A 26,405-nucleotide genomic window follows, 5' to 3' on the forward strand; every position below is an offset into this window, starting at 1 on the left:
ATCAGGATCAATTCAGGATAAAACAAGGATGGTGAACATTTCCACTCATTTTGAAAGGGATTGTGAATCTCAAAAGTTAAGGGTGATTTATACAACAGTTGAGATATTTTTGTGAACTGGCTGACAGTGAAACACCACACTGCAAGCATTGTTGAAAAGTAGCAGGGTAGAAATAAAAGGCAATCCAAGGCCTAATAACAAAACAACGATCAAAGGCAGATGTTGGAAGTGGACCCAGGCTACTTTGGAACAAACCTGCTCCAATTAACCTCCTCGAGGCTCTCCCCCTTTTTCTGCAGGGAGTATGACACAACAGAGAAAAACCACATGAGTGTTGCGCTGTTAGTGGGCGAGGGTTTTTACCTCTATGCCACCCAAATACTGTTTGAGTCCATCAGGCCAATTAGCAGGAATCTCCTCGAGGAAGTCCATTGGTTCAGCAGAGGGGGACCAGTGCGAGGTTGCAGCCCTCCCACATGTGTGTGTGTGTGTATGTGTGTGTGTAATGCTAAACCAGACACAGCTTTGTAGCTCCTTTTGAGTTTTTTTTTTCTCACAGGCTCTCTCTCTCTCTCTGTCTCTCTCTTCACACTCTCAGTGCGATCCAGCTGAGTGGGAGAACAGTAAGAGAGTGAGTGAGAGTGAGTAAGAGAGAGAGAGAAAGAGAGAGAGAGAGAGAGAGAGAGAGAGAGAGAGAGAGAGTGGAGAAGCAGCCAGTCGTTCGTCCCTCACTCCAGGCTCTAAGTTTACAGGCAGCCAGGCAGGATTTTCTTGGCTTGGACGCAGCTCTCATGACAGGATTAGGAGCCGGGGACGCGGGACCAACCGGAGATCTGCAGGTCCTAGTGGACGAGCCTGAGCCAGATTCTCTCCCTGCACAGGTAAGGACTGAAACCTTCACATTGTACCACCACATGTGTCTATCTGCAAAAGTTTCTGCATCTGAAGGCAACAGCAAATCCCCCAATTCTAGTGATAGTACAACATTGCATAGTCAGAAAGACTTTTTTGGCAACTACAGTTTGGCACCAGAGTTTAGCTCTTAGTGATAAAAACTGATTCCATGAAGGGTAGTGAAAAAAAAACACAGCATCTTATTTTAATCATGATCTGAAATTCTTACATTGTTGCATAATGCATAATAAAACCAACTCAAGGATGATCTCTGCCTCTTTAATTCATCTTTTCTTTTTAAAGATTTCCCCCAGAAGTGTGACTTTCCTTTTCTCTCAGGCTTTTCCTTTGTTCCTCAGACACTGGACCCATGCAATGATACTGAATTCATAGACAAAGAATGAATGCAATGTGGCCATGCTGAACACTTACGATGCATTTTTCTGATTTTGTGAAGTCAGTAAGGCTGCTGGAAACAGAAAAGTTGAACATGTGTCCATTATGAAACATCCATTGAAGTGTCTGCACAAACACAAAGACTCACAAAGAAGAGGAGATATGAATGGATAAAGCTGAGTTTCTCAGAGTGGAGGAAGCATGTTTGCACATCATGCAATATCTCAGTTGGATTATACTTTATGGAAGTAAAAAACAATGAATTTGCTGTGTTCATTACATTTGAGCCGCATAATGGGGAAGAATTGCTGAAGTCAACTCTTTCTTTCTATTATGAAACTCCAATGTGAAGTTGCTCAACTTGTGCCAAGTTTACAGAGGGTCAGTGCAACCCCTCATTAATCTTGATTTCCCCTCTGAATTGGGCTTGTTTCTATTTTTAGATGCTGCTTTAATGCTTGTGTCATGTAACTGAGTGGAGGTCCGGTGCACTATAATTTAAAAGCACTGAGCACTGCCATGATGAGGGAGTCCTCCTGTGTACCTCAGTAGGGAGAGTCAAGAACAGCACTTCTGACAGAGTGAGGGGTTAATTTACCCACTTGGACCCTCTTTGGACAGTAAGAAACTCTGGATAGCTGTGCCCACTACATGACTCATGCTCACTGAATACTTAGCCTCTTATGTGTTGTTAAAAAAAGAAATAGGATTGAGAGATTTAGGTGTTACTTGTGTGATTTTGTCAGATGGATATGATTTTCAAAATTTGGAGAGTGAGGGTGGGATTAGGCGGCGACATTTATCGCACAACTGTTTCTACAATAAACTTTCTGGAGTCCATATGCATGTGTGTCTACAGCTGTGCGTACATCCACATGGGGAGTTACATGCCCCTGTGTAAGTTTCGGTAAAATTCCAGCCTCATGCAGTGAGGAGAGGGAGCAACGTGTGGTTTTACTCTGGAATCTTGTTCCGACCAAAAAAATAAGAAAAGAGAGAGAGAGAGAGAGAGAGAAAAAGCTTGTCTTGCAGGTTTACTCTGATTACAAACTGAGAGAGACCCTCTTATTTAGATTTCTGCTGTTTCAGCTGCAGCCCCAGTTAAGTTAAGTGGAACACTTTGTAGTAAGAGGTGGAAGAATTCTGTGTGTGTGTGTGTGTGTGTGTGTGTGTGTGTGTGTGTGTGTGTGTGTGTGTGTGTGTGTGTGTGTGTGTGTGTGTGTGTGTGTGTGTGTGACTGGTACTGGTTGCCAGGGGAAAGCACTGTGTGTTAAACACCTCATGACGGTTTTTTAACTCCCTGAATCTAGTGAAGCAGACACTCAAGATGGATAGTTACAGTCAGGGCCGGCCCGTGGCATAGGCCGTATAGGCAAATGCTAAGGGCGCCGTCCATCCAGGGGGCGCCAGCGCCACAAATGGGAAAGAAAAAAAAGTGTAACTTTCACTATTTTTATAACTAGTTGGTACTATTATTTCTTAATACAAAAAATAATCCCACGTTAATTTAAATGCAAAGCAATACCTATTAAAAAGTAATAATATAATTTGTTACAACATTACTAAACTACTACTCATTGTTGGGGGGGGCGCCTGGGAGTAATCTCGCCTAGGGCACCAAAATGGCTAGAGCCGGGCCTGGTTACAGTACAGGCGAGAATGGATAATTAAATGCAGTACTATATTGCATAAGATTAAAATAAACAGTTCCTCCAGCTCTTAATTGTTCTATACAACTGACACATTTCAGCCTTGCAGTAATCCCGTTTTTCCAGGGCTTTATGATGGAGCTTATCATTTCATAGAACATGATTGGATGCAGCCCAGAAACCGTGGGGAGAGACCACACCAAAGCCTGATAAGATCAGCTGAGCAGACAGAGGAGTTGCACGAACGCACAGATGCGTACACATGAGACACTGACCCCTTTCAGGGCGTGCAGCTGCTATTCCTGTGGTTTGTTTGGCCTCTGGGGAGTAGGTGAAAACACATTCTCATGGGAATAAGCCCACTATGAAGGAGCAACCACAAAGGCACACAGTTAAGCCACAGTTTCCATTGAACACCTCCTTTCAGAAGTTTGTTTTTCGTGAGTTCATCACCTCTCACACTGCCCATAAAAAACCCACACAAACTGTCATTTTCTGTTTCTACACTTTTTCTTTTCCTGTTCTCTCTGTTCCCTCTCGAAATGAACTTCTCTGGTTTCAATTAGGCTCTCAGGGATGTGTAAGGGCTCTCTCTCTCTCTCCCTCTCTCTAGTGCTTGCTCTCTACATACACAGTATATGTCTGTCACTGTCTCATCCTCTGGTGTCAGATTAAAGGTTTACGGTTTGACTTTTTTCCTCCTCTTTCTCGTAGGTCCGTGCCATCATTTTTTCCTTACATCCTTTTTAGTCTCTTAGCTTCATGGTTGGGCTGTTACCTTTGGATACACACATACTCACACAGACACACTCATACACAAAGGAAACTCAGCCCAAGGGAAACAAAGTAAGGTCAGCTTACTGGGAGGACAGCTGCCAGAGAAAACTCGCCTATAAGCTCCTTGTTTCAACTCTGTCGTCTGGTTTTTCTGCAACAACTGACTGACTGACTGACTTACTGCCTTCTTCCCTACACATTTCGATGCATGCAGCTTGGGGTTGAATGTTTTACATTCTTCTATTAGCAGCTCAGGAGAAAGGGGCTCGTTCTTGTTTTTGCAGCCTCCCCTGCTTGTTCTCACTTTTCTCTCTGTAACACAGTGGCCCTTGTGTTTCTGCACTGTGTTTCCTCTGGAGGTCTGAACTCTTTCCATCCCCTGCGGCCCGTCCAGTGTTATTGGAGCGTGAAGAGCCTCTGTGGGCTGGTAGTGCAGGAAGAGACTGTACAGCTTCGGGGCTTTGTGGGTGAGAGTGGCGTTGACATGGATAGGTGTGGAGAAAATTTTATAGGTAGATCTTGGTTATTCCTCATTCTGCAAGTCAAGTGTGTGGTGCCTTTTAAGTGTTTTTTTTCCCCCCCATATTGATGTGTACAGTACATTGTAAGCCAGGAAAACATATTGTATGTTTTAGGCTGATTATGTAATGTCCCTGCAGTGGTGGGAAAAAATTGGGGATTCATGTCTTGCCACTGGATTGAGCCTTGGCCCAGTCGGAGCCAAAACTTTACATAAAGGATGTTTAATTTTCATGACTGGATGAAACAGAGAAGAATTCACATTCAAATTTTCACAGACTCTACTGTATTGGTCCACTGTACTGTTGCCTTTATTCCTCAGAGCTTATTATGTTCTTCGATTAACAGAAACAGAGCTGTGTCACCTGAAACCAAACAAATCTGTCTCCCTTCTGTGCCAGGAGGAATTTCCCTTTAGCTGACATCATGATACTTTCTCTCCCATGCAACTTCAACTTCTGACATTAATCTTGTCCTGAGCCTGGTTTTCTTCTCCATTCTGTGTTTCACTTTCTTTCCCTCCCCTGTGGTTTCCTTTTGCTGAAACATTACTTGGGAATGGTTTTCAAATTTGCAGGTTGCTTGCATCTGGATTTCTCTTAATCTCAGTCTTTTTCTTTCTTTTTCAATCTTTTTCTTTCTTTTTCAGTCTTCTTCTTCTTCTTCTTTTCTCACCCCCTCTTCCTGACGTAGGTGGTACAGGATGATGGTCGAAGCTGTGTTTCCTCCGGTCTGCTGGAGCCAAATGGCCCATCTGAACCCACAGACAGTGGAGAAGACATACACAGACACATACTGGCTCAGTGTGTGTGTGTCTTCTGTGTTTGTATCTCCATTCAATGTCCCTGCATCGGTGCCTGCAGTATGTGTTCCTCCCATTTGTTTACCTGCAGGAATATACTGTTAGGTATTTTGTATGTATTTCATTCACACATTTGCCCTTTGACCTCCGGTTCTTTGGTTTGGGTTATAATGTATATATGGTGTGCCTTTGTAAGTGAGTCACTTTGGTTGATCTCTGACTGTCTCACATCAGATTACAACATATTGTGCACCAAGTGTGAGCAAAAAGAAATACAATATTCAGTTGGAGTCTGAGTTTTAAGTCTACACTTCCTATTACCAAAACAAATTCCACACAGACTAAAGCATTTATTCAGTGGTTTGTTTTGATTGAGAGCACGTTGGTGCTGAGTACTTGCTGTCCCTTCCTTGTCGAAAAAACTGACTCATTAAATTGTTTTGGTTTGAAAAACCATTCGAAAGATTTCAGGCAATCTACCAAATGATTTTTCCATTTGCTCAGCAAGTTTCAAGCACAATACAGTAAAGTGTCTGTTTGGTAACTGGGGTTTATCACAATTGATGACACAATTGCACTAACACAGTGTTGGAACTATTCTCCTGGCTTTGCTGGCAGTGCTGACTGATTGTGGTCACCCTGTAAACACCTCATGTGGTTGAAATGTGAAAAGTATTGAAAATTGAGCTGGGCATGGAAACGAAAAAATAAAATGTCTAATAATTAGGTCTAGCACCCAATAACATTTCTGTTAACAGGAGGTTAAGCTATGTTCTTGTTAGCATGCAGGAGCTACAGTAAACTATTTAAAATGTCAGCCTCACGTGGCACCACATAAAGGTTATGATTCATGGGATGATCTGTTTAACTGTTTTAGAGTCTGTTTCACTTGGTGTTCATTCAATAAAAATGTAATAATATCCTATGTCTTGTAAGCAATGAGCTAATCTCTGACTTTGAAATGATGGCGCTGGCTAGATGTATGACAGCTAACAGAAACCTCATGGTGTTTATACAAAGATAAATTACAGTTTTAAACCAAGATGTTACGTAACTGCACTGTGAGGCTTCGGCTACTGTAGGTGTCACAGTACTTTTAGCTAAATGCTAATGTTACAGGCTCACAATTGCAATGCAAACATTTTAGTTACTGTATGAAGATAGCCTACTATGTTTGGTGTGGTCTCATGTTGTGATAAGTTTGGATGGGTGTAAGATGAAAAATGAAGGTCCCCAATAGGGGCATGGGTGGATTTTATGGAAAGACATACTTGCTGAGATATTTCAGTCTGGACCAAAATAGTAGGCTAGACCAGTCAACTGACAGCCGATCCTCAGAGCCATTGGGGCCAAAAAGAAAACAAAACAAAACAATTCAAACGGGCCAAAGAGGACTTATAAAGTTAAGAATAACAACCACAACACTTGCTGTGGTTTTCTAACATTTATCCTGGACATGTAGGCTATTCATCATCTGTAACTCACCTACAACAAAAAAGCCAGATCCTTCGAACAGCCTTGTTTTTCCAGTGTCCAAAATGAGACATGATGCTGCTGCCACATCATGTCCAGACCAAACTTGGTTCAGAGCAGATGACAGACAGTGGCAGCAATACCAAAAGTATTTAGAGCAGTGCCCCTGAGGAAATATCAGACTCAAACATGCTGGATGTTTATAGAGAGAGACAGCTATTCTTCAAGACTGCTTTGAGTTGGACTGACCAGAGTTAGCTGGGTTGGGAAATAATACTAGACTGGAGGGGCTAATTCAGGCTGGTACGGACATGAGGTGAACCACAGGGATGGGTTTTGGCCGAGCAGGGTATGTTTTGGTCTCAGCTGGAATGTGTGTTTGGATACTACAGGCTGACCGTGGCTGTAGCTTTTTAATAGGAGCTGAACTTTTCCTGCTCAGTGATGTGGAAAAGATCTCAGAAGAACCAGCACTGGCCCTACTGATTTCATCAATCATCAGGGGAAGTGGAGTCATTGACTTGTTTTAGCAGTAACCTAAAACCTCAAATAGGCCTTAAATAAAACAGTGATCATCCCCCTTAATTTACTCAATCTTTGATTGTAATGAAGGAGGTCATAGAGTGTGCTACATCCTTCACTGTGACCAAATCTCAGCCTAGAAGCACCTGTGAGAGAGTTCAGAGCAGCGCTCCCAAAGACAATAATTAAACCACCACACGGGGGAACGTCTTTTGGAAGAATGATGTTCATCCTTCAGTGTAGGTCCAGAAACTTGGGGAGTCTATGCCAAAAGACTTTGTGGAGGCAGTTAGTTTTTCCTTTAATTTGTCACCAGTACATCCCTAATATTTTCTACATTATGCGTATTTTTGGAGGATGTGGCCACTCTGCTCTAGAGAGTGTGTTTTCTCTGAACTGAATCTATAATTCTAGTCATATTAATGCTTTGCCCGCTGATGTGCACAGGGCTATTGGTACAGCTGGATCACAGTGGTGTAGATCAATCACCTGTACCAGACCAAGTGACATAACCTGGGAGGACAGGTCTGGGTCTGCTCAAGACACCTCTCCATGGTTTCCACCTCAGTCTAGTCTAGTCTGTCCGTTTGGCCTGGCATGAGTCAGAACGTGTCTCTCATCATCTGTGTAATCATGAAACCCAGACATGAGAACATGTGTTAGCAGTTGATGTGCAGAACTCAAGCATATGAACAGACAAACACATGAAAATATATAGAGGAAAGACAGACACAGTAGTGCACACACTGACAGACGGAGGTCTAAAGGACCTGTACCTTCAGTCTCTACTAGTGAACAGCTCAAGAAAAGTATATTACTGCAGTGGAGGGAATCAAAGTTTTGTGTTTGCTTCGTTGGTGCAGATTGATAGTCTGGACAGTTGAGGAGCACTCAATGGGCTGGAAAGATACATTCTCAGCTGTTTCTGTCTGTCGCTCGCTAACATGCCCAGTCTGTTATTCACAATGGAACAGCACCATCTGCATTGACAGGCTTGTTCCACTGTGTGAGAGACTGGGAGACTGTAAGGGGGCTGCGGTTTGGTACAGTTGGAATGAGTCTGTGTGCACATGTGTGTGTCTATGTGAGTGTGCACTGTTTCTTGGCAGAGCTGTGGGTCTTGCCTTTTTGCCTCTGATCACACAAGGGACCCTTGACTCACTTATTTTACCATACAACGTCGCGCACACACACCCACGCACACACACATATTCAAAAAAGCAGGAGCAGGGAGTCCAGAACAAGTGGTTGTGCAGCACAAAAAGTCAATCCCCATCATTATCATGTTATAAATTTTAATATTTCCAGTCTTGAACTTTTCATATTTGTGGCAAATGATAGTTTCACAGTTTGGCTGTACAACTGGCAAGACAAGCATAGTAAATCAGGATAGCATAGCCAGGTAGTGACTCCCACACAATTATGCAATATATTATGACACTTGTATAAATTCAATTCAATTCAATTCAATTCAATTTATTGTCATGCATTGAGTTTGTATGTAGGCTATACAATAAAAAAAATACATTTCTAAAAATCATAAGGGAACCTATTAGGAATATTCCATATATTGATAATGACTAGCCCATGCAAATAGGCTACTTTATGTTTATACAGGCTTATGTTTGCTTGTATTGTAGACATATGTTACATGAACATATAGCATACATACATTAAATATATCATTGATTTAATATATTGTAAACATATATGGCTGCAACATCTTAAAAGATATTTTCATATAACCAGAGGATGTATTCAACCAGTGAGTAGTTATTTTAGCACAAAAAGGAAACAACTAGGAGGTTATGAGCAGCATTGTTTCTGGGTGAGATCACATACCCAAACTTTGACTGTGTCTCAACCAAAGTGATATCAGGCTATGGGTGAGGTCAGGACAAGTTTAAATCAAAACCAAAACACATGTGGATTAAGGCAACCCTGAATGTTAAATACAGTACTTCACATTTCAGATGTGTGTTTTTTTCTGCAAACATACACACTCAAATGTAAACAACCTGCAGGTGGATGCATGTTTAAGAAGAAGTAATCAATGCTGCCATTTAACAAGGAGAGCGCAAGAGAGAATTGGCAACATGTGAAGAGAGGAAGAAGAGACAACGAGGGATGGAACGTGTACAGTAATAAGATCAGGAGAAAGAAAGGTATAAGGCGTGTTTAGAAAGATGGCCAGGAGACAGGCGGAGAGAAACGTCTGTGTCTGGTTCTTTGAAAAAACCCCAGAAAGAAAACAGCGCTTTACTACATCCACGTTTTAACCCCTAAGATGTTAACATGTAACAAATGTCTGCCTTTCTTTCCCTCAAAGCCTCCTTTTCCTGTTTCCTCCTCCCTGTGCTCGCCTCTTTCCTCTCCCTCTACCTCTCCACTAACTCTTTCAACATGTGCAGTGTTTCCATTTCAGTTGTCAGCACATCTCCTCATGCAAACAAGATTCAGTTGTAAAGTGATGCTGATTCGCTGAATCGCTGATAACTCCTTCTTTTCCAAATGTTATTTTTATGGTTTAAATGTGCATCATTTCTATTGCTGACCAATTTTCACATTTGTTTACCTTTTAACCGTTCAGTGAAAGGGATTGTCCTTATTAGACTGAACAGGGATGAACCTCAGAGCTTCAAAGGTATGCTAGAGTTTGTGCTTTGCTCATGGCCGTTTCTGTTTTTCCTTTGTTTTTCTTTTCACACACAGCTGTGACCGGCTCCCCGTGTCCTGTCACATCAAAATCATCCCACAACAACCTCCCAAGGTCGACCTGATTACCAAGAGGCCTCCCTTCCTCCTCTCTTGTCTCCCATCATGCGTCTCCTCGCCGCCCTTCTCCTCTTCCTGCTCCTCCGGTCAGCCGAGCCCCGGAGAGGCCCTCGGTCGGGGGCCGCGGAGAGGGGCGCCAGGGGCCGCGTGCGAGGCAGAGGCAGGGCGGGGGTCATGAGGCGCCAAACTCACGAGTGTAAGGAATACATGGAGGCAGGGGAGAAGTACCTGGACTGTCAGGACCGGCAGCTCACCAACGTTATGCCGGACTGGCCTAAAGACATTCACCACCTGTTGCTGGCAAGAAATAAGATTCAGGTACAAACAAACAGTTTGCACTTGCATAGTGTAAATAAGAAGAGATGAGACGCAGACCACCTGCCACAGTTGGATATAAGACGCTGCTAACGGTTTAACAGATTCTGAGAATGTCGAGTGGCGTTTTATATAACAGTTAGTGTCTCAGGCTTCTTACTCTACACATAAACCCAGCCAGGTTGTTGATACCACGAGCATCTGTGCACCATTCATTTGGTCCTGAGATCAAAGAAACACTTTTCCACCACTTGTGTGTGTGTGTGTGTGTGTAGGTCTCTGCATGTCTGAGTGCACACACAGGATGTGTGTCACAGGTGTCGACAGGAACGAAGCCAAATGCTTTGCCAGCGAATGAGGACAAATGAGTTCTAAACACTGATCAAACCCGTAAAAAATTAGCTTAATTAAATTTTACTCTCACTCCGAATAAATGAGTAGTGAGGGAAAGAATGAACCAAGAGGGTTTGGTTCTGTTTTTAGCTTGGCAAAATGTTTTGAGACTATTTGTAAAGTGTACTTAAAGCTGCAATATATGCATACCTGTATAGAACCAACAGGTAAAATGACTATGTATAATGTGACAGCTTATTGTGACAGATGAGAAACATCAGTTCATCTCAGTTTCACAAAGCATTAAAAAAAGAAAGAAAATTCAACTCAGACGACTTGCAGGACAGCAAACAGCTGGCAGACAAAGTTGGCCACCAGCTGGAGAACAGAGTGGCGTACTTAAGAGCTAAAGAGCTAAATATTAGAATTGTTACAACAATGTTTGTTTTCACTAAAAGCTATTCATGCTGGCCAGATAGCATGCTGATTGCACGGTAATTACCTCAGAAATCCACTCAGTAGTTAAGATAGCCTTTCATCACTGGAAGCCACTATTTAGTTCACTCCATTAGCTGAATACTGAAAGAACCATTGAATCAAAGAATGGACTACTCACACAACCAGAATGTTTTTAATTGTTAGTGTGCTGACTTTGACCCACAAAGTAAAAACAAAATTGAAAAACACCTACACTAACACAGATGTAATATATGTATGCATATCAATCAATATGACATGTATAGATACATATCATTGTGTCAATATACAGTATGACAACATCATCTTGATGTAGGAACATAATGTCATCCATTATGTTTCTCAATTATGTTTCTCTATGGGTTAAAAATTGATTAAAATTTTTTATAGACCAGCCAGACCCTGTCGTTTCAGCAAGAGTTAGTGATTTAAGATGTTTTAAGCTGTGGACTAATACACATTTGATGCACAGTGTTTTCAAACAGGACAGTAGTCAATTCAAAATATAGTCCCCATATTCATCATAAAAAAGCAGTATGTTTGCCAGTGCAACATTGTAGCTCAGTGACAGTTGTTGGACAGCGTTGGAGCTCTGTGACTCAGAGGAACAGGCTGTGTGAGGTTTTGGGTACAGAGAGTTATTGGTGGGATCAATTCAGTGTTAGTTTTGGAGGACAAGTATTTAATGTTAACCCGACTTTTCCTGTTATTACAGCAAAGACAAAACACAAAATTGCAACAAAACCACAAAAACCAACAGTCCACGTCTCTCTGTTTAGGTTTTGAGGGACAACATGTTCTCCCAGTTCACCCAACTGAAGAGCCTGGACCTCCAGCAGAACGACATCTCCATGGTGGAGGATGGAGCGTTCAACGGCCTCTCCCAGCTCACCACGCTGCTCCTCCAGCACAACGGACTGAGAACGGCCTCCGAGGAAATCCTGCTCCCTCTGCCCCGCCTCACCTACCTCCGTCTCTACGACAACCCCTGGAGCTGCCAGTGCTCACTGGACAGCCTGGTCAGGAAGTTGCAGGTACCCAGCAGCCGCAACTTGGGCAACTTCGCCAAGTGCGCAGAGCCTCATTCACTGACGGGCCAGAAGCTGAAGAAGCTGAACGTGGACTCGCTGTGTGTGGACCCGGAGGGCGGCAGGCCGGGACCGGGCGGACAACCAAGGCCTCCACCGATCCAAGTGAAGCCTGAGGCCACATCTATGTGCCACACCTACATGTTCCCTAAACCTCTGCTGGACTGCAGCAGTAAAGGTGAGAGAATCTCAACTTCTAGTAGTTCACTGTTAATGCAGTAGTAGGCCATGCTTTGGTCAAGGCTGAAATATGATATTTGATGGATTGCTGTGAAATTTTGTACAGACATTCGTGGTTACCAGAGGTTGGACCCCTCTGACTTTACTGACACTTTTGGCTTTAGTGGAATATCTCAAGCAGTATCTGAACTATTGGATGAACTGCTATGGAATCTGGTGCAGAAAATGTTTTTAGTCTTTAGTCCAGTAGCTATTATGTCCACAGGGATTGGCTCACGGTGTGCTATTTATTTGACGACCACAATGTTTGACAGAAGTAACAAACTGACTGCCCTGGCAGTGGAACGTCTTGTATAAAAGGTGCAATTGTTAGGCTTGCACAGCGCTCATCGGTTGTGACTTAGGCTTGCATATACAGTGAAATTGGCCATGAGAATTTCTCTCGCTGTGCAGTGTTTTGGGTACGACCAAGCTGAGTAAGCAGATTTATGTTTCTTCATTAAGTTTGCCACATGGAGCGTCTGAACCACTTAGGAGCAGGCTTTGCGGTCTTCTGTTTTCTCCTTTCAAAGTGGCACATGGTGTCTTTTGGTTCCAAGGTGAAATATAGGCCTATATGTGAGGACAACTTTCTCCTCACACAGGCACTTTTGTTTAGCAGCGTTGCGATCCTGTGTGGTCTGTTGCACACTCCTCCGACTTCTATTGTGTTTCATTCTAATTTGAATCATACATTGACTGATGTTTTGCAGATTTGTGTTCTCCAACAGATCTTAGGAGACAAGGACAACCACCAGCATCTCAATCTGGTTGTGTTTTTAGTTTTGTTTTATCACTGACTCAGCATAGAATTCTGCAGAAAACAGGCACTAGTCAGAAGAAAGGGAGAAGATGAAGGAGGGCAAAGGTTTCTCCAACTGTTTTTCAGCTCCTCCGGTTTTCACATCTGGTTTTCTCTGTGTAAAATGCCACTTCCAGGCTGCTACCATAGTGTAAGATCTCCGGGGCTCCATAAACATTTGGTCTTTTGTTTCGCTGTTGCAATTCAAAAGAGGCAGAGATGACAATTCCTGAATGTTGCTGAGTTCACGCGTCCTTGCTTTTATGTGGGCTCTTTATACTTCCATTGCTCTCTCATCTTCTCCCTCTCATCCCCCTCTTTATCCCTTTGTACTCTTCAAAAGAACTAAAAGAACAATTCCTCTGAAATGCATCTGCTCTCAACACCCAACACTGAAAGATTGCCTGTGTGCATGATCAAGAAATGAGCTCCCAGATTTACATGAGGAACTTGAATGCATCTATAAATGGAAGAGCTAAATGCTCTTCAGAGAAAGCCATCTTTCACAGAGAATCGACAAGCCAAAGCCACACAAGGCAGCATCTGTGTTGTGCAAATGCTCGAGGAAGCTTTTCGCATATTTTCCTAATTATTTTTTTTTCTACTGTAGGACTTTTGAATCGATTCTTTATCTGAAGCACTCTAAGGTTTCTCTGTTTTGCTCACAGGCTGCTTCTCTCATCCATCTCTCCACGTCATCCGATAATAACTCTCTCCATCCTGCTGCCTGTACGAAACCATGCCTCGCCATGAAAGCAATTGTGTGGTGTGTTGACGTGTGATTGTTGCTTAATTTATTACAGCTGCTGAGCATGGCATTCTGCACTTTTCATTTACGAGAACACCCATGTAGTTCTACTGTAAAGCGATACCAGTTGAAGATTAGTGTCTTTAATTTCGTTGTTTTCACTGCGATGAATTTCCAGCATTACTGTTTTCCTTAGCTGCATTGGTTGTGTTAGCTGTCAGTCACAGTGAAATCTGATCATAGGTGGATTATGGTAATAATTTCACATTATGCTTTCTCCAGCTCCCTCTGTCAGTTCAATGATCTAAAACACTTACAGATGCGAGCAGAGTTTGGTATCCTGTAGTATGACATGGCCTAAAGAACTCTTAGCCAACTAATGATTATATAATCAAAAACATCTTTAGGTTGACTCTTGTTGCTAGATATTTCTCAAGACCCCCTGCCTCTCTGACATCACAAGAATGAGTGCGTTATTGTTCTTGCCATGCTCCAAAATAAATTACCTTTCCATCCCACAAGAGAAAGCAACTGATTAGGGTCTCACAAAACATTTATTTTCTGTCTGCCCGTTACTGACACGCACCTTAAGCCCCCTGTGCAATATGTCTGTACCGTGTTGCTTCCAAGTTCTCATTAAATTCAGTTCAAACTGTACTCCTGTTGGAAAAAGTCTAGTAGTTTGTGATGTTGTGGCAATGATTTGATTTTGCACAATTTTAATGGGGAATTTAATACTGTGAACACAATTTAAACTAAAATAATAAAGCTCATAAAACTATGGCTACAGTTTAACATGACTAATATTGTTTTTGAAGGTGCCCTGTGGAGAATTTACACAATGAAGCAATGTTTTAATGACACGTGACAAAGCTGTGAAGAAGAAAGTGGAGTAGAGTGAATTCCCTGCAAACAAATCTGGACAGAATGAAATGACCAAAACCAATTGACATGCTGTTGAACCTAGATCTTCAGGGCCTCTATCAAGCTGAGTCCCAGTGCAGGTGCTCAAGGTTTGCAGGAACACGCAGCTGCAGTCGTGACAGCTTTCAATTTTAATTTTCAGCCAGATACAGCTATTCTAACTAATTAAATGTCAGACTGACAGTAATCTAAAATACAATGCTTAACTGAAAAAATTGGGGAGAGGGTAAAGTGTCAGGAAGTGGAACAAATGTGGAACATGGTTTTCTTTCATGGGAATGAAAAGCAAACAGGCAGCAAGGAAGAGAAAAACCAAAGCAGAATGGAAACATACTGTCTCGGTCCATGAAGCCTATACTTTCTTCTTGTTGATCTCTTCCCTCTTGTTTTTCTCCCCAGTCTCCATGTCTCCCTTCTTCTGGTTTAAGGACTGCTACTCTGAGGTGAACCACAGCAGATTTCAGGCTCCACATCATGCTCACTGGAGATCAGTGTGATACAGAGTGGTCAGAGTTAATAGGGAGGTCTTGAGGCTCTGTTTCTCAAGGATGGAATGTGGATTTAGGAGTTTGTGGTAGTATCAAAATATGCCTTCAAATTACTTCTGTGTAAGTCCCCTATGTCCAACGGAGACATCGTTCAACCCTTAAATTGTATTTATCCTGGATTGGTTCTCATAGTGAAGCTTATAATTGTGAATTTCTCTGACTGACTGAGTGATGGTACTTCCACCATTGCTCAGTGCAGTGCCATATATGAGCATAATTAAGGTGACATGAAAAGAAGTGACATTGGCTCATGAAGAGTTACAAAAAAAGGGAATCTTAATATTCTAAAACGGTATCGTTAGCGAGTTTAAAGAAAATGTAATGTTAATGTTCATAGAATAACTAAATAAAGACCCCCTCATTCTACGAGATATTTTAGTGTAAAATTTCTCCACATTGTGTTGCCCAGAAACCCAGCTACAGGGTGGTTTTGTTATGGCCTAGTTTAAGACTTGGCTTTCAAGGCTGTGCTCATAAGGTCAAGAAATCACAGGTTTCAGAAGTACCACAAATCCTCCATATAAACTTCAGGCCATTTTGAGCAGGCAGCTGAAAAGTGACTCATGTTCTGTATATGGTGAGTTGGCTGCTGCCCAGGCACACACACACACACACACACACACACACACACACACACACACACACACACACACACACACACACACACACACACACACACACACACACACACACACACACACACACACACACACACACACACACACACACACACACACACACACACCGACATCCATGATATTATGTCAGGCTTTCTCCCTGGACGTCTCAGCGGACAGACGGTGGGCAGTTAGTCAGCAGAAAACATCTATCTGCCATAATGTCATTTGAGCAAGAGGCAGAAGTAGAGAGCATGAATGAAAAAGAGTAAAATACAGTATCAAACATCACTCTCTATAACAGGAGGATTAGGCTGCAGACGCCAAGAAGTTTTCCGGCAGTGGTTTGTGTCTTCTCTTCTTCTCTAGAAATTGTACTGAGACTTTTCCAAAGAGATATTTCAGTCCGAGGCAAAGAGGTCACTGAAGTACCTTGGGAACAGGCTCTGAGTTACTGAGACTTTCCACTGAACCCAGTTATTATGCTAGGTGGTTGTCTCTACTGTCAAGCCAAGTGATTGGTATTTAGATGCAGGCTATTTAAGTTGGATGACAAAACATTGATTAAGTATACATTTTAGTGGCTCTGTTATTTATTCATCAGGGTGGGCTGACTAAAATTTGCGTGCAAAAAACATTTTTTTCTTTTGCACTTTTATATTTGTTTGTATTAACAAGTATAAAGGTGCTTGTGAAAACACCTTTGTAAAGAACAGATCGAACCTTTAATCACTTTCTTGGCAGGAGTTAGGCAGGATAATACCGCTAACAGCTGATTAGCTTAGCTTACTTTACTTTAAACCTTTATTTATAACTCAGGACCCATTGAAGGAGACCCTCATTTTCAATGGGGCTGAGTGCTCAGCTTATCTTAGTAGTGGAAGTAGTGGAAGGCACTTTGCTCTGGAAGAGTTTCCTTAGAACACCTCCTCAGCAGCTGTCCAAAGGCCCTGGCTGATGGCCGCTATCGCTGGCGCCACAACCAGGTGATCAAAGCAATTGCTGCGAGGAGCCTCAGCCATCAGCACCAGCCAGGGGCGGAGTGGGGCACCAAAATCTACCGGGAAAATTCTGACCGCACCGGCCCACCATCGGCCCAAACCCCCCCCCCCCCCCCCCCCCCCCCACACACACACACACACACCATTTACATATTTCTGTACCGCTCACCGCTCAAACAGAGCTATGTGTCATTCCATATGGCAAAATATATGAGTGCCAGAAGCAAAAAAAAAAAAAAATGTGGGTGAAACAACTTAATTGGGGGTCTGGGGGTCCTCCCACATACTTTTTTTTGTAAAGGCTACACCATTTCCCATATTCTGGTGCATTTTAACCAATACATCCATGATTTTAACACATTGTTACTTTTATCTAGCTAAAAAAAAAGAAGAAAGAAATTACAGAAATACAGAATGTGAAAGAGCTGCAATTAGTGCCTCCCAAGCAGATTTAGCCTACTTAACACTGCTGACCATAACATTACATCCAGTCATGTTTACTCCTTTATTTCCCCCTTCTCAACTACTCTACAAATTGATTTTACTGACAGCGCGCTGCAAACGCCACGGTTTCGTTTCGGGTCTTGTCCTACTCACCAACATGCTTCGGTGCCCAAGGAGACGACAGAGCAGGCTGCTGCTGTGATGTGAGAGGTTCCGGCTCGTAACGGTAGCACGGTCCGCGTACCGCCGCCCCCTGGCCCACTTACAGTAAAGCACGGACTTTGTTGTCTTGTTAAATTAATATAACTTATAGATAACGTAACACACGGGCAGGACTGATAAGGTTTGCTGGTTGGCTTCCGTGAGTCGTTCTGTTTTTAGCCGCAGCCGCTAGTTTAATGATAACTTTCACAGTGACAGGCTGACGCATTTCCCATGAGGCTTTGCACCATTCTACATTACTTTAAGAACAAACAAACTAATTAAATTGCTGGTTATTTTATATTTTGTGGTCATGGAGGTTTTGTAACATTGAAGTAAAAATAATTATATAAAGATAGGAGGCTAAACAAAAATCATTTAGTAGGCTGGATTGATGAGAGTCTGATTCACTATCGCAACCATGAGTGAGAGGTAGAGAGACATGAAGGGGTATAAATAAAGGGTGGACTTTTAAGGTAGTATAGAGGTAGAGCTTGGAGATTATCGTGGGGACTTGTGAATATAGTTATTTTTAACTCATGATCACCACACGGCCACGCAGAGCAGCTTGCGGGCCGGCTCACTTGGGTTTATTGGCCGCCGGCCGACCGGGAAATCTCCCGGTCCTCCCGATGGCCACTCCGCCCCTGGCACCAGCAAACACCATTATGCTCCAAAGACGGTCCCCTTCATCAAGATTGGAGAGAAACCTTGGGGTACAGCCACAGACAACAACAGGCCTCCTCCACACAGCCCCCGATTGGCAGCTGCAGGTTGACCTGGGAAAACAGCTGGGGTTCCCCCCAGCACATCGCATCAACATCCCTCCAACCAGACATGATAAAAACATCTGAGGCTTCATAACATCTGATCATGTTGGAACTTCGCGCCCTGGGAAGAGCGGATCGAGGAAGCCAACGAGAGGAAACTGGAGAAGTACCAGGAACTGGTGTAGGAGTGCAGAGGCAGGGGTTGGAGGACATTCTACGAGCCTGTAAGTCGACTACAGAGGCTTTGCAAGAAGAGGGCCGTCCAGTCTGCTAGTGAAACCACAGAGAAAGTCACAAGGTGGCTGTGGATTAAGAGGGTTGATCCGTGGGATGCTACTGGGATGCAAGTCGATCACCCCCGGCTGGGTCGCCTGGCCGAGGGTGTCTGTTGCGAGACCCGAAACACCCTATGACCCCAGGAAACAACACTGATGATGCGTCCCAGTGCATCCAGGAGATGTTTCTTCTGGAAGCAAGGGGGGAAACACCTGGCTCTGTCGTCAAATGTAGCAACTTAATGATCACTGTTTATTTATCTAATAAATGTACCTTGATCCTTAGGGTTAGGGGGTTGGGATTTGTGATTTTTGTGATTGTGATATTTCAAATCCTTCAGTCAAAGCTAAGCTGCTAATTTGCTTAGGTACTGTACATACAGTAGCCTATATATCCACTTTCACAATGAGTTATAGCACCATGCAGGAAACTGCATTCTCTTTTAGTGTAGCTCCGTTAAACTCCGTTGACCATCAGCATGAGGGAGTGCATGTCGCTGTAATACTGTAATAGTGATATCACATATACAAAGATGTCAGCATGTTTAGAAAAGGCTTTACCTCTGCCTCTATATCTTCTGCGGGAATGATGACAGAGATTTATGTATATTAGCCTACATAAACCATAAAGCCTAAACATAACTCACATGCAAAATTCAGAGTCTGCAAACTCACAGGAACTAGACAGATTATTGAACTTATCTTGTAGATCCCAACCATGTCCTTTTCCTTCAACATATGTATATAGGATATTCTCACCCATAAATATACTGTACACCCTTCTGTCCTTCTTTGAAAACCATTATACCTCTTGTCTTACATGCAAGTAACCTCATGTGAAATATGGTTAAACTGATATAGGTCCATGTTAAATATTAATATAAAGCCATAGCTGCCTATTTGCCACCATGCAGCTCATGTAGTGCCTAAAATGGTTACGAAAACGCTTGACACGACTCCTCCTGTCAAGTGTGGGGAGTGGGTCTGACTCCAAACCACAAAATTCACTGCACTACGCAGCAGCTGACCCCAGAGTAATCATGTCAACACTGTAAAAATCAGAATTAACTGCTTCCTTCTCTACTGTCCAAACAGTACAAAACACACAACTCCACCTGGTCCAGACTGATCCAGTATGCTGGCTCTAATGAAATATACTTGCAGATGGAGTGTATATTTCAGCTTTTTGCTAAAATCAGAATAAATGATAGCACCACTGGAAGACATTTCATGGAATAAATGGTAGGAGAAAGGAGGAAAAACAACCAGACTAATGACTTTTTTTCCTAACTCTGAACGTATGTGTTCACATACATCATCAGTAGTACTAACCCATATCCTAAGGAGTGGGAAATATACTGTAGACACATTCACATGAATGCCCCGCACAGCTGCAGTACTAAATCACTCTATTTAAACTATGTTAATGTTACTGCACTGTGACATCCATATGTTACACTAATGCATCGCCTTCATGTGTTTTAAGTATAAATGGACCTCCATAGGAAGCTTTAGCAACTGAGTGGCTCAGTTACTGCAGCAAATACAACTAGCCTGGCATTTTGAGGTGAATCAGGTGCTTTAGACTGCAAAGAATAAATGATGAAATCCACCAAAAATGTAAGAGCTAATGGTCTGGATTAAATTGAGGTAGTAATGAAGCACAAAGCATTTTTGTTTTGACAGAAAAATCCAAGAGGGACAGATGTTCAAATGCGCTCCAAACTAATGACTCCAGCAGATTCAGATAAAAAAAAAAAACCAGTCCAAGACCAGTGATGACTGAATGACTCTCACTTTTCCTGACATGTTCACTCTCACTCTCTCTCTCTCTTGCTCTTTCTGCACGCTTCTTCTTCATTCAGCAGTGCACTCTGTAGGGACACACAGCAGATGTTGAAGTAGGAAAGAGCTTAACACTTTATCTAAAAGATTTGCTCTATTAAAAATAACAAGATAACCCTGATAAAACATCTGAGTCGAAACATTTAGCCCAAGGAAGCAACTGAGCACATTGCAAATCAAGCTAATGAACAAGATAACGGCTTCTTCCTTATTTACCCAGAGGACACATACTATAGACACTTATCCTGTTTTAACAGTCCCACTGTCTCTGTTGAAGACACAGGATATTATCAGCATTCGTCTGTAAAACACACCACAGACCACAGATGTATCTCTCTTGGCCGGAGATGTTGTTTTTTGGCTCAAAAAAAAGAAAATAAAAAATTGAAGTCTGTCATGATTTCTCAAAAGGAAGCCTGGGAATTTGAGTGTGATGTTTGTGCCAGCATTTTTTCCCAGCTTTGCCTCGAATGAAAATCTGCTTGGACAAAGTTGCAGACACATGTACACCTAAGGCAGGGTGGGATTCCCTTTGGACTTCACAGAAGAAAGTTCTCACTGCAGAGGACTGAAGGCTTGCAATATGGAGCGCAACAGTCTCCAAAGTCTGTTCCTGTGTAAGGGTTCGGGGGTTAGGTTTCAGCTTCTGCCTGCAGCACACTTCATCAGCTATCACTGAACAATAATAATAATACATTTCCCAAATGTATCGGCGATGTATGTAGCGTGTGTGTGAGTCTGTCTGCGTAATTATGTTTTCTCAGTTGGTGATTTATGGCAACATGTCTTCATGATAACTGGCTCCAACATCTGTCGCAGTAAAGTGTCTGCATAAAGACTGCAACATCTGCACTATAAAAATGTCCATAAGCGTTTTTCTGTGTAAATAAATACATACAGGAAACTAGCACACATGCATGTATGGATGAACGCTCAACCACACACCTACTGTACACAACTTAAAGCCATTGTTCGACGTCAACGTATAGACTGTTTGATTATGTCTCAATCAGTATATGCTGCCAGGACACACTTCCATTTCCTGTCATCTGCAACCATTTTGCAAACTACTTCAGAAGAAAAATCATGTGCATTTCGATGATACAGGTTGCAGAGACCACCTACTGAGCTATACCATCATTCAAAAACCGTGTTTTCACTCCAAAACACTTTGATGTGACAACTGAAAATCCCCAAAAAAGAATTTGAGCAATAACGATCTCAACATGTCTGGATCTATTTATTGTCTGTGGAGAAGCTCCGCATATCAAGACATTGAAGCTTCAGCTCTTTTGTTTTTATCTTTAGGACAACATGTGTTTGCAGTGATAAATCTTCATTAAAACGGTCCCAACTTTTTTGGGGGAAGTTGCAATTTCAATTGTAAAGTGTACTTTAGTGTGGGACTGATGCAAAACTCCAGAGAGAATCTGCTGTTGAGAGGGGAATACGTGGGGAATCACTGTTTCATACATTAGAGTCGATGCTGTCACACTCACCTCCATCTTGGAAATGCTGAAAAGTTGCTCTCAACCCACACAACATCTTGAAAATGTATAAAGATGCAGACAGATTGGATTTGCAGCTTTCCTGTTGATTCTGGGACTGTGCACTCTTTACATCTGCCTCAACCCTTCATAATGCAGCAAATAAAGACACACTCATGTCTATTTGTTGATAGGTTTAAATACCTGGAGTTAATTCAATGTGTCTATATGAAATCCAATCCTTTTATAAGTTAAGTAAACCTTTGTGCCTTTAAAGGATAGGATGGTACGTTTTCTCTCCCACACTCAGAACTGAAGACCGTATGTTTGTCTGTGCTTCTCCCTCCACAGATTTGAATCGCATCCCGTCCGACCTGCCATCTGACATAGTGAAGATGGATCTGTCCAGCAACAATATCAAACATCTCAGGCCCAAACAGTTCCTGTTGTCCAAAGACCTCAAGCTGCTCAACCTTAGTGGCAACAGCCTGCAACGTATAGACACAGGTAAAGCCACAACATCACCCTCACACACACTTGAGAACACTGGACTCTTGGAGATACTTCTTTCTGATTGGCTGGTATTTGTTAAAGTCACATAACAGGAACAAGATAATCATCAAAACGTTAAACTGCTGTTTTTAACAGTATTTAACCTTCTGCTGTATTTCCATTTGGGTCTGGTGGTTCCCAACCTCGAGGTCAAAAACCCAAGATAAATCTGAGTTGATTATAATAACATGAGTACAAAAATACATGTTTTGTACATTTTTTTCTCTTATCTTGGGATTTTACATCTGAATTTCACATCTGAACAATCAGTTTTAGTTTTTTCCATCATGCCTCAGCAACAGCAGAACAAGCATAGCACTAAAAAAAAAAAAGCAGACTCATTACTTTCTCCAGACTAATGATGTTTGGGCTCATGCCTTCCCGCCCAGAAGGAAAATCCTTCACAAAAGCTTGTAGTTTTATTCATTACCCTGGAGCACATGTTGCAATGTACTATAGCTCGTCCCAGTGTGTCTGAAGCTCCTGGGAATTTTAGAAACTGAAAGTTATTATGAGAGCTTCTGATAGCCAACACATGGTTTCAATAATTTCTGCTCCTTCTAAATTTGTTTTATTCAGTAAAAATAAAAAAAAGGATTATAATCATTTTCATGAGGTTGTTTATTTAGAAGTTTTATGTGGATGATGACCAGACAGAAACATGAATGAAAAGGCAACACAAAGTCTCTTGCACACCAGGATTCTTATTAAAACTGTAGATGTAGTTGTTTTTCTTCGCAGCAGTCTCTCATTGGCGGTGTTGGCCAGATTGTTGTGGTTTTTCTAGGCAGGACAACAATGAAGTTCAATTTAGAGTTACATGGAAGTACAGTGTAATTGTGCACATTCCTGTGACTATAATAACTTGACATTTTAGGAATTATGGGGACTCCACCTATCCGGAACTCCAAACTCCGCAGAAAAACTTTCTCAGTATTTTTCCCTTTAGTAAGTGAAGAAACAAAGAAAGAGCATGTAACAGTGTGACTTATGCAACAGTCATATCTGTAGTCATGGTGACTTGAGACTTTAAAATTGTGTTTATTTGTTTTGGAGACTTGGGACAAGCCCTAAGGGGTGAGAGGGAAAACCTTAACTTGTCACCTCCGACAGATGATAGATTAACTAGAACTGGGCTCATGTTTTCAGGTCATTCTCTCTGTTTCTTTGTCGGCTCCAAGAAATTTAACACATGTACAGTATAAGTAAAAGCAGGAGAAGTTAACGACAGGGTTCAAAGTGTTTGCCCAGTTGGCGCTGTGTATGAATCTGCGATCGAGGTGGGAGTGCTGATTCAAATACTTGGAGATTACTCACTTTGCTTGCATTCATTCCGTGACAAAAACATTGACAGTGGTCTCAAAGGATGGTTTGAAGAAACAGATGGAAAGAACAGTCATGGAAGAACTGACGTGTCATCAACTCACTAAGGGAACCATGGTCATTAAAGTAATAGTTTGGCATTTTGGGTAATGGCCCAAAACATTTCTTTGCTTTCTATAATGTCTGGATCAAAAACCATAACCCCCACCGTGGGATAGTTTAGCACTGAAGGCTGACGAAAAGGAAAGAGCTCACAAGGTGGCAAGACTGTGATCAGACAGTATCTCATGCTGGCTCTAGTCCAACCATAGGCTCAGGAAAATACCATTCAAGAAAACCACTTTGAAATTCTTGTAGTCATAGTGGGTCAGTGCTAATAAACAACGGCTGAACTGGGAGAATCAGCCTCATCTGTGTCATCTTCTGGGTTGAATGATGAAATAATAGCTTAAATGGACACTGGAAGGATCTCAGTCCCTGGTGTCCCTCTCAGCAATGTCCTTATTTTCACCACAGTTGTCTACCTCTATGTGAACTGGGCGCTCTCATCTTCCTCCTCCTCCTTCTCTACTTCTTTTCTTTCTTCCTCCTCCCATATTCTCCTCCCCTCCTCTCTTCCGCTCTGTAAAGATCAAAGCTGGGCCCAAGGCTAGTGGACAGCGTGAAACAGTCTCCACTGTCCCATTACTCCCACTCAAACACACACACACACACACACATACACGCATACACACACACAGGCATGTATGTGCAAACACAAACACAGAAACACAGACTGCCTATAATGTCTGGAACCTATTAAGGACGTCAACAGTCACCTTGTTAACTTAGGTTGATTAAATTTTGATGATCTTAAGGCCCAGCTGAATTTGCATCCATATAAGGAGAGCTCTATATGACACAATTTGTCTGATTATCAAAATGATGACAAATGAGGTCACTTTATTCTGTTAAATCCCACTGTATGTTTTCAAAATTAGCAACTAGCCTGTAAAGAAAGTTAAGTATGTAGCTGTTAAAGAGTCAGACTTATCCCCTTGAGGAGACCGAAAAAAAAGTAAACAAAGAAACAGATGAGTGGCCTTTCATTCACTGGGAGCAGGAACACAACTCTAGATGAATGCTAATGTTACTTTGTGTCTGCTGGGTGTGTAAATACGGGGCTGTTTAGTATGTTAAACAGGACAACTTTATTAGGTGATAATAGCGCAGCTTGTTGTGCTTTCTTTGGAAGGCTAAAAAAATGTACCTGATGGCACCTCATTTTGTTCTACTTTTCTCCCCCTTGCAGCTGCATTTGCAGGCCTGCTGTACCTCCGTGAACTCGACCTGTCCAACAATAGCCTCCATTACTTCCAGTACGGTGTACTGGAGGACCTCTACTTCCTACGGAAGCTCTCGCTGGGCAACAACCCATGGATCTGCGACTACAACATCCACTACCTGATCTACTGGCTTAAGCACCACCCCGGCGTCGCTTATACCGGCCTGATCTGCTCCGAGCCGCAGGAGTTCAGGGGCTGGCGTGTTGAGGATTACGTCAAGACCTACAACGGGGAATGTCCCAAGGATAAACAAACAGGGATGGATATGGGACAGGGAGGACAAGGGGGGTCTGATAATGATGCGCAGGAAGTGGGGGAGACGGGTGAGGGGCAGGGTGAGCCTCTGCCCCGGCCCCTGAAAGAGAAGAAGCCCAACAAGTTTGAGATCATCCGGCTGAGTTAGATTGGAGGTGGATCAGTGGACTGGAGTGGTTTGGTGTGGAGATGAATTTATACAAGAAGCCAAAAGGTTGTCTGTTGACAGGCTAATGAATGGATTACTAAAGGTGGACTCATTGATTCAATGTTCAAATAAACATGTGATAAGTAGTAGTACAAATTTGGGATCAGATCAGAACCAGTATTAGGGCTCAAGTCGTCTTTTTAAACATTTTCTATTTTGTGTGGACAGACCATTAACTTTAGTTACAATGTCATATTGCTAAGTTTACCTTTAAACAATACAGTTAGGGAATAATGAGAAGCTTTTATTTGATCTTTTTGCAGAACAATCTCAGTCCAGTCTCTATCAGATCTAATAACCCCAACAAAAACGTCTCTCAGTTGGTGAACGGCAGGTGCTCTCTGTTTTTTTCTACTTCAGCAATTTGATTTTGAGTTCAGGATAAACTTCTTTTCTTCTTCCTCTTTCTTTCTTGATCCTTTTTGTATTAATTGATGTATGATATTGTCTACCTGTCTTTGAAAATAAAATTGGGTTTATTTTTTCTGAAAATGTGTTTTACTAAGTGATGAGACGTGGTGGAAGACAAAAGGCAGGTAGGTGAACGTGTTGATCTACAGGGCCACCAGTTGGCCACCATACGATGGGAAACAGATGTACTGTATGGCATCAGTGACTCACTGGTTTGAAGAGGGATTTGAAAGTTAGCTAATCATAGGTAAAACATACCAAATTGGGATGTTATCAGACCGCAGAACAGTAATGACCATGGAAACTTTGAGTCTGTCACTGCCGAGCCTTTGCTCCGTTTGGCATCCAAATAATCAAAGGAGATTAAAACATTGCATGAACCCAGATAAAGTGATGTTTTTTTTCTTAATTTTGGGAAATTGTCTTGAAT

The 26,405-nt window shown here is 42.3% G+C and overlaps 1 protein-coding gene across 1 annotated transcript; it reads left to right on the plus strand.

Annotated features, from left to right (window-relative positions):
* Positions 1-593: 593 nt before the first annotated feature.
* On the plus strand, positions 594-26,010 carry lrrc17 (leucine rich repeat containing 17). The gene is made up of 5 exons (XM_083999052.1): positions 594-881; positions 9,745-10,125; positions 11,712-12,198; positions 22,253-22,408; positions 25,068-26,010. The coding sequence occupies exons 2-5, from the start codon at positions 9,853-9,855 to the stop codon at positions 25,502-25,504; spliced, it is 1,353 nt and encodes a 450-aa protein (XP_083855178.1). The 5' UTR covers positions 594-881; positions 9,745-9,852; the 3' UTR covers positions 25,505-26,010.
* The last annotated feature ends 395 nt before the right edge of the window (positions 26,011-26,405 follow it).

The sequence above is a fragment of the Trachurus trachurus genome (genome assembly GCF_905171665.1).
Source record: "Trachurus trachurus genome assembly, chromosome: 23".
In the NCBI taxonomy this organism is placed as follows: Eukaryota; Metazoa; Chordata; class Actinopteri; order Carangiformes; family Carangidae; genus Trachurus; species Trachurus trachurus.

Excerpts from the sequence above, each read along its gene's own strand:
- lrrc17 (XM_083999052.1), top strand. The coding sequence starts at position 9,853 with ATGCGTCTCCTCGCCGCCCTTCTCCTCTTCCTGCTCCTCCGGTCAGCC. Across the intron at positions 12,199-22,252 it reads GCTGGACTGCAGCAGTAAAG|ATTTGAATCGCATCCCGTCC; the intron begins GTGAGAGAATCT and ends CTCCCTCCACAG. Across the intron at positions 22,409-25,067 it reads CCTGCAACGTATAGACACAG|CTGCATTTGCAGGCCTGCTG; the intron begins GTAAAGCCACAA and ends TCCCCCTTGCAG.